At 41.8% G+C, this 21,589-nt stretch overlaps 1 protein-coding gene across 1 annotated transcript in view; it reads right to left on the minus strand.

The window, feature by feature from the left end:
* Nucleotides 1-21,589, minus strand: part of Efcab3 (EF-hand calcium binding domain 3) — a 362,829-nt gene that overhangs the window by 66,958 nt on the left and 274,282 nt on the right. The window contains exons 135-149 of the mRNA XM_087909544.1: nt 20,921-20,974; nt 19,980-20,084; nt 18,617-18,670; nt 18,009-18,113; nt 13,432-13,482; nt 12,169-12,273; nt 11,571-11,624; nt 10,806-10,910; nt 9,752-9,805; nt 7,918-8,022; nt 7,389-7,442; nt 6,845-6,949; nt 3,112-3,165; nt 1,254-1,358; nt 266-319 (exon numbers count right to left, since the gene is read on the minus strand). Of these exons, the coding sequence (XP_087765670.1) occupies nt 266-319; nt 1,254-1,358; nt 3,112-3,165; nt 6,845-6,949; nt 7,389-7,442; nt 7,918-8,022; nt 9,752-9,805; nt 10,806-10,910; nt 11,571-11,624; nt 12,169-12,273; nt 13,432-13,482; nt 18,009-18,113; nt 18,617-18,670; nt 19,980-20,084; nt 20,921-20,974 (1,164 nt within the window). The remainder of the gene's footprint in view (nt 1-265; nt 320-1,253; nt 1,359-3,111; nt 3,166-6,844; nt 6,950-7,388; nt 7,443-7,917; nt 8,023-9,751; nt 9,806-10,805; nt 10,911-11,570; nt 11,625-12,168; nt 12,274-13,431; nt 13,483-18,008; nt 18,114-18,616; nt 18,671-19,979; nt 20,085-20,920; nt 20,975-21,589) is intronic.

Consider the following 21,589-nt stretch of genomic DNA (forward strand, 5'->3'; position numbering starts at 1 on the left):
ACAGGACTTGGCACCTCTCCTTGTTCTGCCCATTACCCCTATAGAGACATTCATAAGGAATAAGTCTGCCAAATTATAGCCAGAAACCACTCAGACTTAGAACTCTCAGCAAACAGACTCCAAGTGCCATGAGAGTGGAAGGTGGCGTCTTCACAGGGCGTGGTGGTTAATGCAGCAAACGACATACAACTCTGACTGATCATCACCCACAAAGCAAAGCAAAGCAAAGCACGAGAAGTCCAGTTCTACCCAGTTTCTCACTTACCTTTGAGGGACAAGATGTCATCCATCAGTTTGTGCTTATACACCTTCCCGGCAGCTGTGAAGCAAGGCACACAACCGCAGAGTTAGAACCCAGGACACCCACGACACAGTGCAAAGTCTGAAGTCTCAGGGAACAGCTCTAGGGATTTCCCTTGTATGTATAAGTATTTAAGAGAGTAAATCTATCCATTTGAAAAACAGTGGCTAGATGGATCTCCCTGCCTTCTCCAGCCCGCAGCACTCAGTAGGGTGCCTAAACACCCGTGTTTGCTGCGGTACCAGCCCTACTAGTTGGTGCTGGAGTCAGTCTGGGTGCCCATCAGCAGATGTATGGAGGAAGAAAAATGTTTGTATTCTGTCGCCATAATGAAGAACAAAATCTTAAGTTTCTGTCCTTTGCAGAAAATGAACCTTATTGCATGTCATGACGCTAAAGTGATAAATGAGCCATATTTGTAAGGACAAATACCAAGTTTTTTCTTTTTTGCAGAATTGTGTGTGTGGTGTGTGTGTGTTGCAGGGGATCAAACCTAGGACCTTGGCTATCCTAGGCAAACACAATACCACTGATTAATGGTACAGAATCTAGATTAAAAAAAAAAAGAAGACATGAAAATAAAGAAACCTATTTGTGGGAATAGCAGAGGATGTAGAAGGACTGAGGATCAAATATAATAAATATATGTTTAAATATAACATGAAATCTTTTAATTCTAATAAGAAAAAAATTATTTAATAGTCATAATCAAATGCTTATTCATCAACACATAGTATATATAATTTTAAAATTTATATTAATATTTTATGCTTAAAACATGCATTTTTCATGTTCATTGTTTTGTTTAATCCCACTGTTATCCATAAACTATACATTATAGACTTTTTAAAATTCATTTTTGCAACACTAGTAACTAATGGTAACTATCAGTTTTCATTGGGCCAGTAAATAGCTCACTGGTAAATTACATACTTGCTGAGTTAGTCCTTACCATCAAGTGGCAAGCCTTTCATCAATACATTGTTTTCTTTTAAGTGGAGTCTTAACCCAATGTTTTTAAGAACATTGTCCATGTCACTATAGTCAATTTCTTCCCCTACAGAAAGAAAATGATAATAAAATTGTAATTAAAAATTTAAGTAATAATAAAATCACAATGTCTAGTGTTATAAAATATAAAATTTAAAAAGCAATAACAAGAGCTGGAGAAAAGGCTCAGCAGTTAAGAGTACTATCTGCTTTTCCAGAGGACCCATGTTCAAGTCCAAGTACTTATATGGCAGTTCACAAACATCTGTAACTCCAGGTCCAAGGGAGTCAACACCCTCCTCTGGCCTCCACTGGGACACACATGGTGCACAGATATACATACCCATATGCATAAAATAAAAATAAAAATATCAAAAATATTTTAAAAACCAACACCACAAACACGGAAGGACTGTTTCAGGAGGGTAACAGAAATGTAACTTATTTCTGGTCAAGGGAACTCTTCAGTTTGGGAACTAAGAAACACACAAGAAGTTGGTGTTTCTGTCATAGACCACTAAATGAGCTGGCGGCAGTCATTCTGCCTGTACTTAATTAACATTTACTTTATTCTCATTTGTGTCTTGTTCACAGAAGTCAGAGGTGTAAATCTGTCATGCCATTTTATTCTTAAAACAGCAGAAAAAGAGGGCATGTTGCCAGCTACATGTGGTGGCTTATACCTTTAACCCTTGCATGTAGGAGGCTGAGGTAGGAAGCAGGCTATGAGCTGTAGGCCAGCTTGGGTTGTCTACTGAGTTTGAGGCCAGCTTGGGCTGTCTAGTGAGTTTGAGGCCAGCCTGGGTTGTATAGTGAGTTTGATGCTAGCTTGGGTTGTGTAGTAAATTTGAGACTGCTTAGGTCCCAGTAAGACTCTATCTTATAAAACAAAAAGTCCAAACAAAATATTCTGTTTTACTTAAACATATACACATAAAAATAAATAAAGAAAAATTATGTTACCAAGAAACTTCAAAGAATATTGGCTTGTTGTTGGGGAATTCTTCTGTTGTCTTTAAAATAAGACATAGGTCAGACCTAGTGGCTTTTAATCCCAGCACTAGGAAGACAGAAGCAGGTGGATCTCTATGATCTTGAGAACTGCCAGCTTGGTCTACATAGTGAGTTTCTGGCCAGCCACAGCTATAGAGTAAGAATCTATCTCAAAATAAAACAAAACCAAGTTGTTATAAATAAATGACTCTAGCAAAGACGTCAGCTTCTAAAGCAGGTTACTTGTGATTACCAGCACAAATACTTAGAATTATACAATTACTTTGACATGGACAAGATAAAAGAAAATACTTTTAAAAGCTTGTTTTATATATAACTGGGTGTGGTAGCTATGTATACTTTAATCCCAGCATTTGGGAGACAGAGGCAGGCAGATCTCTGTGAGTTTGAGGCAAGACTGGCCTACAAAAATGAGTTCCAGAACAGCCAGGGCTGTTACACAGAGAAACCCTGTCTTGAAAAACAAAAACAAAAAAGAGATCCGTTTTAGATTAGTTTTTTTTTCTTATTAGTTATGGTGTACACACACGTGCTTGGCACAGCATGGGTGTGGAGGTCAGAGGACAACTCTGTGGAGGTGATGCTCTCCTTCCACCACGGGCTCACATTGTCAGGCTTGTGTGGCAGTGCTGTTACTTGATACACCACTCACTGCCCTGTTTGTTTTTGAATAGTATTTCACTATATAGCCCAGGTTGGTCTCAAAGTCATAAGGATCCTCCTTCCTGAGCCCCAGAATTATCGGTGTGTGCTACCACACCAGACGAGAGATCATTTGGACCTTGTTTTCCCATTTCTAGACTCACCTAACACCGTACCGACCTCTTTCAGAAGCAGGTCCATGCGGATTGCCTTCTCATCTGTAATACAAGACAGCCCTTAGACGGACTTTGCCGAGGGTCGAGCCATGGTCTCTCAAAATGTGTGCACTGGAGCCCTAATCCCTCATGTGGCAGTATTTGAAAATGTGGACTTTGGAAGAGAATGAAAGTTTGAATAAAATCACAAGGTGAAGCTTGGTCAGAGGAAGCCATGGCTCGTGAGGAGTGAGAGCCAGCCTCTTTCCAGCTCCCTTGGTTAAGTGAGAACACTGTGGGACGGCAAGCACCTGCAGGCTAGGAGCACGGCCCTCCCAGAAAGCACACACTCCATCCAGCCTTAGTCTTGGCATTTCCAGACTCCAGGACGAATAAGTTTTGTTCTTTAAGTTCCCCACTCCGCCATATTGTTATGGCAGCTGGAACAGGCTTAGACAGGCTCCAGTTAAATAAAATTCTTAACCGTGAAGGTTCAGTGATTTAACAATGGCCTAGAATTTTTCTAACTAGACATTTTATTTTTATTGTCTATATAAGCATAATGTTGAGGAAAAGCAAAAGAATTTAAATATGATAAACACTTTCATTACATTCAGTTATGCTTCCTGATTTCTGTTTCTCACTCATTAGCAAGAACAATGGGGGAAAATTATATTTTTAAGTTTTTAAAGCATCAAGTATTTGTTGGGTGTCTACTGTATCTAGGCCCCCTTTTCAGTGCTGAGGGTACAACAGTCAACAAAATGTCTGTTCCCATGGTGGCAGAAACTAATATCCAGAACCATTTTTAACTCCAGTCCCAAGGAATCCGACCCCTCTTCTGGCCTCTGAAGGTACCTGGAAGTGCATGCTCCACAAAGCAGCCACAGGGTTACAAAGAATTCAAGACCCAGAAGAAAGTACTCCATGAGACACAGAAATGTATATATTTCCTCCTAATTAAAAAAATTTTTAATTGTCTCTGTAGCTGTTCTTTAGACCCCTTTGCTTCAGAGCTCTCTCTCTGATTACAGTTTTGAAACAAGGCTTCTATCACTTTTTGTAGAGCATGGGCAAAATTCACTAATATTTCTGTCGTGAGGTTTAGTCGGCTTGCTCTCTAGATCTCAGAGTAAGGCATTATTCCAGTATAACCTTACACAATCTTGCTTGGCTCCTGTGTTACACTGAGTCTTGAACAGAAGGACTAGAGATTGGTCAAGAAAATTAGGTATTATGGTTTGAAGCATGACTCAACTGCATTAGAAAAGGTTGGTAGGTGAGCACTTTGAGGATGCTCACCGAACGGCTGTTAGTCCTCAACAATAACTCACTATGCCAAAGATGCTTACCATGCTTAGAGTTAACAATGTTTCAACTGAAGTCTTCTGCTAGAGACAATGAAAAAAACTAAGCCCCAATAACCATATCAGTATGCCTTTCTTTTATATTTTTTTAATAGAAGTATAAAAAGATTACTTATTTTTAACAAAAACTCATGTGCTCTACCCCAGATCCACTTGAACACAATTCTGAGAGGGTGATTTCTTTGTACCTAAAGTTTGATATCTAGGAATCTACTAAATGTAATTGTTAGGCATATAGTATTGTTGTAGTGTGGCTTACTTCTCTTTGCCATCCTACAGTAGATATTTTCTTGGTTGAATAGCTATGGCAATTAACTGACCAAAATAATATGGCAACAGCTAGGTCTGTGGTAATGGAGCTATTAACACTCCTTGGCAGAAGGAGAGGACCACATGGTCTCACTTGGAATTCCAGCCACGATTCCTGTGGTGGTCTGAATGAGAATAGCCCCAGTGGGCTCATATACTTAATTGCCAGGAAGTAAAACTGACAGGATTAGGAGGACTAGGAAGTGTGGTCATGCTGGAGGAAGTGCATCACTGGGGGTGGGCTTTGAGGTTTCAAAAGCCTATGCTAGACCCACTCTCCCTTCCTGCTGCCTGTGTACCAGGAGATAAAGCTCTCAGCCCCAGGGCCATGCCTGCCTGCCTGCCTGCCTGCCTGCCGCCCCTCCCCTCACCTCACTCTGATATTATGGACTCATCCTGTCCTCTGACACTGACTGAAAGCAAGTCCCCTATTAAATGCTTTCTTTTATAAGAGTTGTATGTTCAGGTGTCTCTTCACAGCAATAGAACCCTGACTAAAACAACTCCCTGTTGTCTCCTTCCCATGCCGCACTGCAAATGACCTCGGGAGGTGCTGGAGCACACAGGAAGCAGAAGGCTGACTGAAGCGAAGCTCCACAGTGCAGTTCCTGTGAGTTGTCATCCGTGGTGAAGCGGGACTGGCGATGCTTCAGCTGCTCATCCATGCTCCTACAGTAACGCCTCACCCAAGTCCTGCAATCATCCCTGTATACTCGGACTCACCACGGACTTTCACTGGAATCAGAAGCAGGATTCTCATCCAGGACAGTTTACATTTCTTGGTAGTCTGTTCCTGGTGTTTTGTTTTTTTTTTTTGGTTTTTTTTTTTTGGCTTCCTTCATTCTCTTGGTCAAAAGTTTACCATATATTGTATTCTGTAGCCTCCTCTTGTGTGTGTGTGTGTGTGTGTGTGTGTGTGTGTGTGTGTGTGTTGTTTCTTGGAAACCAGACATTGCTAGCAGCTATCTCAATAGATCTGCAGCTGCAGCATGGAACTCCATCCTTCCAGCAAAACTTCCTGCTCTCTACCTGCCCTTGTCTGGAGGACATCTCCAGGCCAGGAGGACTGATCTTATCTAAAAACTATCTCTAACCAGAGGCCTGATTCATCTTTAGCTTGACCTGTGGCACAGTTCTCTGCTGAGAAGGCTTGTGCTAGGGGCTCTGTGATAGGAAAGTGTCACTTAATGAAAATTAGGGTTTGTCCCCAGGCTCCTCTCCTATATATTCCCATCCTCTGGAATAAAATCCAGCTGTTTCACTGAAATCTGTCTCCTGGGGGAGGGGGGCTGTCTCCGTTTGTGTTCACAGACCGCCAAAGCTTTCTGTCACCCCATCTGCCTCTTTCCCCTTTCAGCTTGGTGGCAACAGATCCAGGGGGAAAGAGGATCCCCACAGTTCTTTAGAACACTACATTGGCATTTGTGTTTCAGGACACATGGAGTAGGAAGACGCTGAGTCTTGGGCACTTTGGTCCTAGACTTCCTACCTTCTTTGATTAAGGGCTTTCTGACTGCGTTATTGGTGGATGTCATCTTCTTTAGAGAGATTGAAGCGCTTTCAGGTTCTGCTAGTTCTCTTGGGCCCCAACTGTCCAGACACAATAGTATTTGTCAACCCAGGAAGAGCCTTCTCTCCTTTTTAAAAAAGGGATAACCAAGTTGAGAACACTCAAATCGGCACCCATGGAACATTCATGAAAGACCTGGTTTCCTCTCTCAGTTCTCCTTGGTCTGTGACAGGAATGTCCCTTACTGAACAGCAGATGTACTCTGCCATGGTCAAGACGTTGGCTTCAAGGGGAAACCTTGTCCGTCATCCCCCACAACTGATGCAGACCACACAACCCTTACACTTTTCACACGGAGCAGCGGCCGCTAGTCCCGTGGCCACGTGCTTTTCACAGAAAGTACAAAACTTGAGTTCATCTGCTTCAGTGAACTTCTGGGCCAGTGGCTGGGAGGAGGATAATTCAGCTTCATTTCGATGTAGCCCACTGCCTAGGAATGCTATATGAAAAGAACTGAAATTCTTTTTGGAGAGCACTGTGTGTTTGAAATACTCACGATTAACTGTCAGATTTTTAGACAATTCCTCTATTTCCTCTTCCTCAAGAGGGTATCCCAGTTGTTCAAGAGCATCATCAATTTTATCAAGATTGACTTTTCCACCTTAAATAAAGAAAGAAGAAGTTTGGTTTTATGCTAAAAGGAAGAAAAATGATTGCCCATACCCATCAGTCCATACAACCAGTAAATGAAAGGTCCCAGCACCAGAAAGTCCTTGAGGTGATAAAATAAATAAGTTGGGAATTTGGGAGAGGGGAGGTCTTCCCTCTCAGTGCTCCAGGGAACACCATGACAGTTGTCTATGAAGAGTTTACCCAGGAGAGAAGAGTAGGCAACATTTTCTGTTATAGCAGCTGTCGGCTCAGCCAACATTTCCCACCAGTATAGAGAGATATAAGATGGCTACAGTCAGATGGGTGATTGTGCCAACTATTGACAGACAGCTGTGCTTACGTCACCGAATATGGTACTGCAATTAGTAATGTGCCCAGAGAAGGAAGGGGTTTGTGGTTCTTCCTCTGTCAGAACACTTTGCACTCACTTCTGCAAGTCCGCAGTATGTCCATTAACACATTTGTATACACCATGTTGTCAGCTGTAAGGTAAAGGTCACATTAATTAGAGGAAGTAGAAATCTAGGAAGTCCTGTTTACAGATGTTATTAGTCACGTTCAAGGAATCTGCTGGCACTCACAAGGCTAACTCCTCTTTTGTAGTATCTGATATGCTGCAAGTGGAGCGTAAGCATTGAAACCCGGGTTGTCGTATTGTTCTCCAAGGACCCTCCTCATTTCATAAATCTTTTGGTTATCATCTTTTCTGACTTTAGCTTTAGGCATGTTACAGATACTCAGTCCAATATTTAAAATTGTTTATCACACTTACCAGAACCCCCAAACAGTATTACTTCCCAATTTAGCATCTGAATAGTGAGGAAAGTACACTTTCATGAAAATTGACTTTGGCTTTTCATTTTCAGTGAGCTGCTAAGTGACTATGCACACATAACCCGATGCACCCAGCCCGAGCCCAGGATTGCCGGGACTAGCGGTGGGGTCTGCGCTACTTACCAACGACTGGAACTATGCTCTGTATCAGCTTGCTTTCTTTGTCTGTTAATTCAATGCCTAAGCTTTCCAGATATGGCTGTATATCCTCAACATTTACTTTATCACCTTTAAAAAGATGAGAGACATAACAAATGAGCATTTTCATATAGAATGATTCTTCATTAAGAAAATGATGATAAGGATGCAGTTGTCAGGACTACAGTGGCAGAAAGCTGAGGACACAATGAGGCTTATTTCTCTGGGCAGCATCACAAGAAAGAGCTAAAGCCAAGCGCGTTTCCTCTAACAGTGAAATGAGGGAGGAATGAGTGAAGAGGAGGGAGACTTCAGTGTGGGGGGGGGTGGCAGAAAAGGGAGGGTGACATGGGAAGGCACGGGAGCACAGTAGTAACAGAGACCAGGTAAAGTTGGGACGTATTAAAGTTAAGATTATAAAAATAAGCAATGAATAATAATCATAAATAGCACAGTTTGGTAATGAAGGAACCCCTCGCACTGGGCTTTAAGCAAAACGGAAAAGGAAAGCCACTGTGAGCTCTATGGGTACCCAGTCAGTTATTCTCCAAAGAATGAAAAAGAAAAGACAGATCTACCATCCATGTAGAAGGCGGACACCGGAGATCGGGAGGGGTGGGTTCCTTCAAATGGTCAGGGCTGAAGCCCCTGCAGTTTTATGTCCCCAAGTCCTAAAGGTCTTCCTCACCTCTCTGGTTAAGCTAGTGACCATTTTGGGAATCAGCTTAGGCCCAGGAAACTGGCTGCAGCTTGGAAACAGATCCATGAACACAAGTGTACTTTATGGGCAGTGTGAGCCATGCTGCAGAGGCTGCTCATAGTGGGAACTGAGGCCCCAAGGCCTGGAAAGACTGCAAGTCCAGGCATATTCTCCCCGAGGGAGTGTGGGAGCTGGAACAGAGATGAGCAGAGCCAGGTACCTGGAATCACTCAGTGTCTGTGCCCTGCCCTGCCACACTAATTGTTTTAGTTTGATTAATTTCTACACTTTCAAGAGCCCCAGGGATACTTGGTGGGGACTCAGCAGCTACACGGGCATTCCCCATTCCCGGCAGTGCTGGTAGGGTGTGTCTTGTGAAAGGGGGCATTCAACTGGGTGGTCTTTAGGCTTCTGTCCTGAAAAAAATAAATGACTGCAAATAGTATACAAACAAGCAGATGAATGAACTCAAGAAATTCAAGGCCTAGAAAAAATTTAGCAATGTAGATAAGGAAGTTAGTAACAAGGATGAGAAAACTCAGCAAGGAAATTAAAATTTTGATAAATAAAAAAACCAAAAATACTAGAAATGTAAAAAATCCTAAATGAATTAAAAAAAAACCAGAAAAATCACCAATGAACTAGAGCAAAAGAAGAAAGAATATTAGGGGCTGAGGACAAGACTGAGGAAACATTACAACTAGATAGCAATAAATAAAAAATAATGACTACAGCTTGTAAGAACTTATGGGATATGCTCAAGGGACCAAACCTAAAAATCCATAGGGTCAAGAAGCAACAGAGATAAAACTTAAAGAATAGAATTCTTACTCAAGGAAATGAAAGCAGGGGGCCAGGGAGATGGGCAAAGGCCTCTACTGCATACAACATCAGTTCCCAGAATCCAAGTGATAAAGCCACATGCAGTGGTGTGCATCCACAATCCTAGCACCCCTACAGTGAGGTGGGAAATGGAGATTGCATAGACACATGCACACATGCATGCACACAGGTACACACATGTATGCACATACACAATATACAAATGCTTGCACACACATGCACACTCTCACACACACACATCAAAAGATCTTGAATCTTTCCATCATTACTTCTCACCAGAAAACAAATGGACTGCATTTGCCAAGGAGCTCGGTGAGAATGTCCCAGTACCTGAAACACAAAGCATAAGTGAGACACAGACCACACTTTTCTTGTTTGCCCATGAGATGTTCTAATATTCTGTGAAAATGTCATCATATTCACAGGGCAAATTTACTATTTTCTGAATATATCCAATAATGTAACAGAACTTTTATAGAAGGTAAATGACCATGGTAAATTAGATCTTCTTCTAGACGGCTATTTGGATACTTCTTTTGATGGCAGATAAACTTTTTTTTTAAATATTTTTTATGGTTTATTTAACTTTATTTTATGTGCATTGGTGTGAAGGTGTCAGATCCCCTGCAACTGGATCTTCAGACAGTTGTGAGCTGCCATGTGGGTGCTGGGAATTGAACCCGGGTCCTCTGGAAGAGCAGTCAGTACTCTTAACCTCTGAGCCATCTCTCCAGCCCCGCAGATAAACTTTTCCAAGGCAGAAATCCCTGGCATTCTATTTCTACCCCACCAGACATTCTCTTTCTATTTGCTGGATGAAGACAAGCGGCCTTTTACTGTATATTACATGCCAAGCAACTCCAGACCTCCTTTCCCTCCTCACTTGACTTAGTGCTTTCTTACTTTTCTACCAGCTATTTCAATAACTTCTAAAAATTCTCTGTGATGTTTAATATGTTTACCCATGCCTTTATCAGTCCTCTGCCATGATAATGGATGAACAGAATATATATTGACTATCTATCTATCTATCTATCTATCTATCTATCTATCTATCATCTATTTTTTTTTTGAGACAAGATTCACTATGTAACCCTAGCTGGCCTGGAACTCACTATGCATATTAGACTGGCCTCAACTCAGAGCTGCCTGTCTCTGCTCTTTATCCCCACCCCAAGAGCTGGGACTAAAGGTGTCTACCACACCTGGCAGCAGCTCTATTTTGTTCTCTTGAGGATTATAAGTCCATGAGTAGTTCTTCCTTCCTAAAGTATAACTGACACCCCTCCCCCAAGATTCTTAAAGGAATCGGAAGTAGTAAAGAAAATACCATCAGATTTCAGGAAGCTCCGTACACCTTCCATGTCTTCTTTCCCAACATTGTAGTTCAGGTTTTCCAAAATGGTTTCTAGTTTACTCATAAAACCTTTCCAGCCTTGAGAAAAGAAGAGATGCAATAAGAAAAATATGTAAAATTTTAACATTTAAAATTTTACTTAGCTCTGGGCCTGGGTGGTAAAGGCTAGAAGAAAGCAAGGCTATAAATGTTTGAAAAAAGAATGAAAAGGTGACAGGGATAGATGGGAGGGGATGAAAGGAGCATCCCCTGTACATGTCACAAGTTATGCGGCTAAGATCTTCAGTAAACACCTGAAGCAAACTTCAGTGACTAACTTGTGTTGGTTGCTCTTCATATATTCATAGCAGAGACGTCGGAAACAACCCTAATTATGACTGCCAGGTTTGAAACCTGTCACGACAGTAAATTATCTCTATAAATTTAAACTAAAAGTCACAAAGGGAAATGAAAAGATTGATAAGCCATTGAGTACAGCACCATGGGTGAGAATGAGGCCTCAGACAGCTGTTTCCACAGTCAAGCTGTGAGGCATGAGACACGCGGGTCAGCGTAAATCCCGTGGGAAGTGGCGATTAAGAAAGTTATCCACTGTGGCATTTGTGTGGGACAGAATAGAGCCTTGGGACAACCCTCAACAGAAACAAGTTACTGTTACCACTGAGTAGCAAGCAGACTTTCCAAAAAGAAATGCAAGCTTCAAGGCCTGTCTCACTTGACCTTGTATTTGTTACTCACTGTGAAAAGTTTTTACACCATCCCACAGTCGGTTGCGATACACGTTACCATCAGCTGTAAAGAAAGACATAGTCAAGGTCACAGACAAAGAAGGACTGCTATCCATAACATGACCGTGGACATGAAGACAGTAACCTTATAGGATCTGCCTATCCAGTCTGATATCCATACAGCTTTCTTCATTTTGGCCTTATCAATAAAGTGAGGCATGGGATCTTCTGTATGATCCACTTCACCGGGCTGGGACTGATACTAACGTGTTCTTTTTCTGTCTTGCCTTCCCTCCTGCCCTTACTTTTCTTTGTGCTTTAGGATTATCAGAAATTCCAGAAGTAATATCTCAACTCACAAATCAGATCTTGATTCATAAATTATTTGTTTCTTAAGAAGTTCTCAAACCCAGTTCCAATAGAGCCCCCATGTCACATAGTCTCCATTTGACAAAGACTTTTGACTTTAATCTTACCACTTGAGAAGTCCTCAGTATGCTGAATGCAAACAAATGTGGAATTGTACACTTAGTGACTCCCTCTTGGCTCCCACCACATCCTCCCCCCAAAGAAGTCCCCTTAGAGCTGAGGGAATCAGAAATGCTCACAGGTGACAGGCAGAGTCTTCAGCAGCCCCCAACGGTCCTTCGGCGTGAACTCTAGCCCTATGTTTTTCAAGACATTATCTAGTTCATCAACATTCACTTTGCTTCCTTTGGGAAAAAATGAAAATGAGAGCAACCAATGATTCCAAACTGTGTTATTTGTGTTCACCTGAAGGGTGGGATAGTCAAAAGTCTCTGAGTTGAGAGTCTGAGAAGATATCAGGAAAAGACATCAGTTGCTTAATTCTAGACAGAAACATAATTTTCTAAGTTCTAATGAAATGCCTGAGGCAATCTCATCTTGTTCTGACTCCATGTTGTGCTTCTTTAGACAATTCTCAGCCCTTTACTCCCCTCCCCAAGGGTTGGGTCTACTTTGGCAAAATCTGTTCTCTGGTAATTACATATATGAATAGAATTTATTGAGAACATATCTACCTCTACCTCCAACTTAGATCCCTCCCTACCTTCATGTATTTTTCTACTTTTTAAAATTTTTAAAATACCCCCCCCTCCGAGTTTGATTTCTGCCGTCCATATGCACATGAGTGCAGGGCACCATCTACTGGAGCATGAGCGGCCTACCAGGGGCCACACCACTGAGGAAAGCTGACTCTCTCTCAACCATTGGCTAACAACTGTTACTAGCTCTTCACTAGGGGTGGAGTTTCATTAGCTCCTTCTTCTGCAATTTTATGCTATATGATATCTCCCTATTTTATGCTATATGATAATATGAGAAGGTGTTTTATTGCTAAAAAGATTAGTTCTAATGCATTATTTTACCAGTGGTCATGGTTACCCAAGTTTATTATGATTGTTTGAACAGTGCAACTAATTTGAATTATGAAAAAAAATCTAGGATACTATAACAATAGAAAAGTTTAAAAGCTTTGTCAAAAAGCACATAACTCAAAACTAATCTGGACTACTGCATAAAATGCTTGTATTTTTCACTATTTATTTATTTATTTGGGCACCCTTCTGGAGGTCAAAGGATAATTGTCAGGAATCAGTTCTCTCCACTATGTGGGTCTCAGAGGTCAAAGTCAAGTCATCAGGCCTGGCACCAAGTCACCAAGTGCCTTAACCTGTTGAGCCATATCACAAAAACCTATAAAATGTATTATTTATTCACCAGCAAGGCCAACACGTTAAGGTACTAACAGAGCCCCTGTGATGGGCTTGGGTATTTAAAAGTATAGATGTAAAAGTCTTCTGAATATTGCCGTCTAAGACTGTTTTCCTCCATGGCCTTTTACTCACCTGTGAGTGACTCTACATTTTTCATCATCTTACTCAGTTTAACTTTCCCATCTGTAAGACAAAATACAAATAAGACCCAGGCAGTCACTCAGACCCAGGAAATTTAAGACCTTACAGTGTGAGATAAACATGGACATTCAAATGGTCAACCTGATTTGTTCTGTAAATGCATTAATTTTCATCCCCAGATGAGCATGGAATTGAAAACCAAAGGTCGAAATGTCACACACACACACACACACACACACACACACACACACACACACACAAACACACACACACGCATACATACATAGCACCAAGAGGAGAAATTACAGAATATGTCAATTCTATACATAACAGTGTTAAGACATTTAAAAGGCATTGGTTAATCTTTCCATTTGGTCTGTTCTTTAGAATTCAAGAGCATTCTGTTTATCACCTTAGAATTGCAGATTTAAAAAGCAGTATGTGGCATTGCTTGGAGCCTGGACTGACCTGGCACTTTCTGAATAGGTATTCCAGGACACGCCTGAACCGCAATTCCCTGCCGTAGCTTCCCTCTTGTTGTATATGCAACCATTACTGAACACTCTGTACATGCTTCTGATTCCAAGGCCTCCAACATTTGTTTAAATTATGATCTGACTTGTTGAAGATCTTTTAGGTCACATCGTCCCTTGAAGGTATCATTCAAGCATAATATCTACAACTCTGTATTTTTTTTTCTAAGAAGCAATATTATTTGGTAGAGAAGTAAAATCCTTTCAAGTTATGTAGATCTGGGTTCAGGTCCCATTAACCAACCTCTGTAATGTATCCCCCGTTTTCACATCAGAGAAATTTAGATAATAACCTACCTCACAGGGTTGCTTCAGGACTATTAATAACAGATCTGGTGCCACACACACCGTAGGCAGTTAATAGTTGGTAAGTATTAGCTGTGGCTACATCATAGCTGGTTAGTTTATCTGGTGGGGGGTGGCAGCACGAGAACAGGAGTGGGAGGGATCTGCTGGATTCCCACATTAACTATTGAATTAGTATACAATTCTTAGTTCTCGTTAACAAAATGCTCTTCCCGTAACTTGGTACAAATAGTGGGTAAGTCAGATCTCACTTACGGTAAAGTAGATGTTTCAGCAGGAAGGCAAATGAAGGCGGGCTAATCAGGAGCCCCTGTGTGATTTAGATAAAGATAAAGCGGTTCTGATGGTTTGAATGTGGCCCCCAAACTACGCGTGTCAGGGACAAACTCCATGGTAATGGTGCTGAGAGGTGAGATATAGGAGGTGACCCTGTCAGGTGGGCAGGGTCCTGATAAATGGCGCATGTGCAGGTTTATTGCTGAGAACTGTTTGGTTATGAATGTATCACCCACTCCCTCTTGAGTCCCCTCCTGGTTGACTGCACTCGAGTGCACTATCTCTGTATTTCTCTCTCACATGAGCACATGCCTTTTATCTTTCTGCCTCCTGCCATGGGTGATGCAGCACAGAGGCCCTACCATTAATTCCTTGATATTGGACTTCCCAGCTTCTACGACCATGAGAAATTAATTTCTGTTCAGTATAATTTACCTAGTCTCATGTATTCTGTAATATCAGCACAAAAAAAGTAAGTCAGATGTAATAAAATTTCCTGATGCAGTAAGAACCATAGAAGACTGGCTTCTAAATAGAACATTATTCATAATTTAACTCCAAACAACATACAATGCATTGTAATGTCTATGGAAGTTGCAATGCTGCTTCCAGACAGAAGGTTATAACCTCTCTGTTTTCCTTATAGGATTGCAGAAATTGGCCTAACTATTTATATAACCAAATGATCTACTTTTTTGGTTTGCTTTTGTGAATAGGGCTTCTTTGTGCAGCCCTGGCTGTCCTGGAATTTCTTTTGTAGACCAGACTGGCCTTGAACTCAGAGATCCGTCTGCCTTTGCCTCTCAAGTGCTAGTATAAAGTCATGTCCCATCACCGTCAGGCCCAGTTAATATATTTTAAAAAGTTAAATCTATATTGTTACCCCCTAGCCGAAATCTGAGGATAATGTAATTCAGAAGCAACCCTGATCCCAATCAGCTGAGTAACATATTTCTGTGTCACTTGGGATGGTGTGTCCTGTCCTCGCGTAGTCATTTGGGTATGTGATTCACAGTGAGCCTGACTGACTTGCTGATTCTGAATCCTGAAAACGTGACACTGGTGATACTCCAGCTGCACCACCTGATGACTCTGTCAATTAGCTCTGTGGTCATGTGATCCCATCGCTGCAGCCTTGGCCTTGGTCTTCCCAGTCCTGGGCTTCCAAATATTTGGTTCTAGGATTTACTTCGTGGCCTTCACAGTTCTCTCTGGTGCTTAAGCTAACCAGAACCTGAGGATGTGATTTTTTTTTTTACCACTGTGAAAAACTGCTGGCTGGGTGTTGTGATGCACGTCTTTGATTCCAACACTCCAGAGGCAGCAGCAGGCAGATCTCTGTGAGTTAGAGACCAGCCTGGTTTACAGGCCACCCAGGGCTACATAATAAGACTCCATCTCTCTCTCTCTCTCTCTCTCTCTCTCTCTCTCTCTCTCTATATATATATATATATATATATATATATATATATATATATATATAAAACAAAGTAAAAATCCTCCCAAAACAAAAGCTCTCAAAACACACAAACATGGTGTGGAAGAATTGTCTGTATTCTGTCAATCATATTTTAAATAAATGCTGATTGGCCAGGCAGGAAGTACAGGTGGGACAACCAGACAGGAAGTAAAGGTTGGACAATGAAAACAGGAGAATGCTGGGAAGGAGGAAGCCCCTTCCTCCTCAGTCCTTCCCAGATCACAGAAAAAGCAGGATGTGACCTGCCCCACTGAAAACAGTACCAAGCCATGTGGCTAACATATACTAGAATAATGGGCTGGTACACGTTATAAGAGCTAATATGAAGCCTGAGTTAATGGGCCAATCAGTTTATAACCTAATGTAGACTCTGAGTGGTTTTCTTTGGGGATTTATCAGCTGTGGGAACTGGGAAGGACATAAATCCCAACTAGCAGGCCCTAATGCTACATACACTCACAGATTTTTTTTCTCCAGGTGGTTTTTTTTTTTTTTAAGACTAAGTTGGAGAGGTGCCATTTTCCTTAGTGTTGGGGCTAGTTAGAGGTTATGGTTATGGCTTATAGAGTACGAGCCACACATAGGGGACTATTTGCTTCAGATTTTCTTGGAAGTGGCTTTAAGTGCTGGCAGTTCACTCCCCTTCTTATCAGGCCTGAATGAAAAAGACTGGGATTTAGAATTAAAAGTTGTTTCCTGGAGGCAGACTCAGTCTAGGGTTTGGCACCTTATGAAGCAGTACAACTTTGTCTCACGGTAACGAGAACAGCGTTAAAGAGTTCCAGTGTACGTATATGAAAACAACACCCTGCCCCACAAACAAACAAACAAAAAACCCAACCCCGGGCATTGCTTAACCACCAAGTAAATGCAAATCAAAGTCACAATGAGACATCACCTAACTGGAATCGTTACTACTAAAGAGGCAAAAAAAGAGCAAGTATTGAGGGTATAAAGAAAGAGCAGCTCTTCCACACTGTTGGTGGGAGTAGCATTAGAACAGCCCTTATGGAAAACAACATGGAAGCTCCTCAGACACAAAAGCGGAATTGCTGCCTGAGTCTCCATCCCACAACTCGGTAGATCCAAGGGAGGGACCAACCATGTATGTTGAACACTGTTCACGCCAGCTAAGATACAGTCAGTGCAGGAGTCCCCCAATGAACTGGAGTAACTGTATGAGCAAAGACGAGAGGCGCAGGCAGACACTGTTCTCTCTCACTGTTGACTATGAACACATTGACCTCCAGCAGCTGGAAGCAGGGGTACGGGTCTGAGGATGCATGACCAAGAAGTCCACTGCACCATGAGTGATGCAGCCCATGCCAGTTTGTTGACTGAGTTCCTTCAAAGAATAAATAAGCATGGTGTTTGCTATCATCAGGAAAATGGTAACTCTGTGGAGTGATGCATGTGTTAATTATCTAGATTTAACCATTCAATAAGTAAACTTTAAAACAACACACTACACATACAACTGCCAATTAAGAAAATCTAGGATGGCTAGGCATGCTTTTTCTCCTGAGCTTCCTGGTGATTTGATGGACTTGTTGTTGTTGTTATATTATTATTATTATTATTATTATTATTATTATTATTATTATTATTATTATTTGGAGGCTAGAAAATTGAATCAGATCCCCAGGAGCAATCGTGAGCTATCCAAGGTGGCGCTGGAGATAAACCTTAGGTCCTCTGGAACAGCGGTAGACTCTCCTGAGCTCCGATTCGTGGCTCCCGCCGTATTCTTTTCCTGTTGAAATGATCCTTTATTTCATTTCTCTGGCTTCTTAGGCCTTTAAATGTTCTCAGTGGCATTAGGGTTTGGCCTTGCAAGTGGGACTCCTTGCTTACCATACAAGTCATCTCTGACTAAAGCATGACAGTCCAGGACAATAGCTTTCCCTATGAGTATATCTGGAAGCTTATTACAAGAGCTGAGGGTTTCTCTGAAGACACAATGACATGCTCACCTTCAATTGGCAGACGGTTCTTCAGGTCTTCAATTTCCTCCTCCTCCAGCTCATAGCCCAGTTCTTCTAGGATGGAATCCAGTTTAGAGACACGACACTTTCCCCCTTAGGAAAGAAGGAGGGAGCCGGGGGTTAAGTCACCATAGATGAAGTGATCCACAACACAGTAAAATCAGACGGCTCCGAAGGCTGCAGAGCTGCTGTGGAAGCCGGGAATGCAATGTTTTCACCAATCCTGCTTCAGGGGTGCTTCCTACAGTTTGCAGCAGGGGTGCATTTAGAAGTTCATTATGTATCAGAAGAATTATGTAAATTTGCACTTACATATTGATTGCATGTGCTGATTCTATATACTATAAATTGTATTTTTCAAATGAACTGTGAATTATATCAAAAAACAACTAGTGCTCTTGATTAGCAAACAGAATTTGAAACATTTTCATCACCAGAAAATTATAAACTACATTAGTTATAGTTGCATCTAAAAGATCTATAAACTTAGAGAAAATAAATCACCTGATTATTATGTAGTGATGACATGAGTTTTATTAAATTTAAGGTAAAGCACAGATAATAGTCTGAATTGCTTTACTGAAATTATCACTTACCAGAAAACCACTTCATATGGTCAAGTAATATGTTTTTAAGTATTTTCCCATCATCTGTAAAATACGAAACATTTAAAATTAGAGAAAAATGATGCTACAGTAAAAAAAAGGTATGGAAGGATATAACTTTCAGTGCAGACTATAAAAATTTAGCTTTTTGAAAGTTTTCTTTCTTTTTTAAAGATGTATTTATTATGTATGCAGTGTTCTGCCTGCAGTTATACCTGCAGGCCAGAAGAGGGCGCAAGATCTCATTACAGAGCCAGATGACTCAGCCATCCAAGGCTAGGCTCTCAATCAAAAACATGAAAACTTACCTTTCAAATTTATACTTCTACAGTTCCCATATCTACACACATTTCTTTATAAAGACGTGCAAAGTACGATTTTTTCTCCTTTTCTTTTCTCCCTTTCTCTTCTTTTTCTTCTGCTTCTGCCTCTTCTACTCTTGTGACTTTTGCCTCTTGACTTTTTTGGAGCTGGGGACTGAACCCAGGGGCTTTCCACTAATCTAATTCCCCAAAGTCCCCCCTATATCTTCCTCTTTCTTCCTGCTTCTCGTTCTTCCTTACGTAGTGCTAATGAACCCAGGGCTCTGGGCACCAAACCAAGTGACCTACCACTGAGCCTTTCCCGGCCCTGGGCAGAACTCTGTGTGAAGCTGATGGACACCTTTCCTCGTACGGAGCTTTCCCCTTTCTTCTAGCCGTTAGTTCATCCTCTTTTTCTCATCGCTCTATTTAAACCTTGTTTATCTCAAGGTAATGGGATATTTGAAAAACATTTACTTATTCATTTACATGTCTCTGTGTGTGTGTGCACGCACGTGCACAGGCAGTTGCCGGAGTGTGTGTGTGTGTGTGTGTGTGTGTGTGTGTGTAGGCCGGAGTACAACCTTGGATGTCAGTACTTATCAGCCATTCTGTTTGGGACAGGGTCTGTCCTGTTTGCTCTTACACTGTGTATTCCAGGCTAGCTGGTCTGGGAACTTTCAGGGGACTCTCCTGTCTGCCTCCCACCTCACTGTGGAAGGGCCAGGGTTGTACACTGGAGCACTGTGATCTTTATGTGCATTCTAGGGATATGAGCTCAGCTCAAAGATTTACACAGCAATTGCTCTGACCTATTGAGTCACCCTCACAGTCAGGAACAACACTATTAAAGCCAAGATTCGGTTAAAAGACACTGGGTGGGGTGGGGGGAGAAGCTCTCAAAACAAATTTAAGCGCCGGACATAATATCGTTCCAATTCCAGCTTAATATCTTTGTGTTGTAGGGCAGGAGAGGTGGCAGCTTTTGGGAGGTTTCACATTGAGGTTCATGCAAGGACAGAGATCCGTTCCGTAGTCCGCAGAGTACCTACCAGCGATAGGCAGACTTTTCATCAGCTTATTGACTTCCCTGTTTGTGAGCTCTATGCCCATGTCCCCCAGCAGTCTTTGTGTGACTTTAGAATCAATTTTTCCTCCTTTGGGAAATAAAATGGAAATCATAAAGGTGAGAACTGCTTGCTGACTTTAGATGATGGAATGAAGTTAGTACAGATGCATGGAAATGTGTTCGAAGCTGAAGAAACTATGGGTCTGAAATGCTCTAAATGGCCTCAGAGGCACTAATCCTGCACAGGAAGCCCCTGGCCGGCTGTACCGAATCTCAGGTGTACCGCCAACAGCTCAAATCTGCACAACCCTGTGTTCTGCACTAACCTGGGTTATGAGTTGGATCACCTCACCAAGACCACACCATTAGCATTCAGTCACAGTTGTGTCTTAACATTTCCTGAGTCAGAGGAGTCACTAAGTATTTTGAATGAATGATAATATTTGTGCTATCGTGAAATGAAGCATAAAAACACGCAGAGGTTTCAGAACAAATGTAGAACTCATTATAGACATAGATCAATGCAAAATTTTGCTAAAAGCTAAATAAATGGATGTAACCTTCATGCCAGTTAAAACATTTGAAGCCAGTGACAAGACAAGAATTACCCTGTCTTGTGTGAAGGTTTCTCTGTCTAGCTCTGCTGGTCTGGGACTCCCTACTGTAGGGCAAGTTGACCGTGAACTCCTGTGGTCCTCTTGAGTGCTGGGATGAGTGTGGTGAGCATCTTACTGCACAGGGCTGGCTGGCCTGGTGCTCACTAAGCTTGCAACAGCTCTTCTGCCTCAGCTTCCTAAGCTGCTGTAATGCCGAGGTTATGAGCATGCACCGTCTCCTAGCTAAGAAAATTCCGTTTCAAAGAGGCATGTAAATGTGAAGCTTTTATGTAACAGTCTTGTATCTTTCACAAGATGCCTTGCTTACCTGTGAGCTTTCTCACTTCTCTTAGCAGTTTCTGCAGATCAGTCTTCCCAGAGCCTGTAAAAAGGCCACAATTCACATATACATGAATAGCTGTGCGCTGATTCAAAGATAAATGGGTCGTTAAGTAGGATGTTTTGTTTTGAATTATCACATATATAGATGAACACGAAATAAGGAAAATTATTCTTGAAATACGTTAACTATTAATCTCATTATCTACTCTCTATTTTTCTTCTTCAAGATCTCAACCTTGGGCTGGCAAGACTGTTCAGTAGACAGAGCACTTGCTGCCAACCCGATGACCTGAGTTCAACTCCTGGTATACACATGGTGGAAGGACAGAACTGGCTCCAGAAAGTTGTCCACTGACCTAGACGCTCACCGTGGCACACATTGCCCATTATACATGCATGCATATGTGTGCACACCTCTCCTCCAGTGGTGATATTTTGTTTGTGCACTAATAAATAAAGACTGACTGGTGATCAGAGTGCTCAGCTAGCCATTAGTTAACCAGGGGTGGCACACACCTTCTATCCCAGCACTGGGGAGGAGGAAACAGCAAATGATATGGCTGGGCAGAGAGAGGAAGTGATAAGGCAGGGCAGAGACAGGAGCTTGGCCCCTTTTTGATGAGAATTTGGTGAGGTAAGAAGTAGCTGTGGCTTG

The sequence above is a fragment of the Myodes glareolus genome, chromosome 9 (genome assembly GCF_982192425.1).
Source record: "Myodes glareolus chromosome 9, mMyoGla1.1, whole genome shotgun sequence".
Taxonomy (NCBI): Eukaryota; Metazoa; Chordata; class Mammalia; order Rodentia; family Cricetidae; genus Myodes; species Myodes glareolus.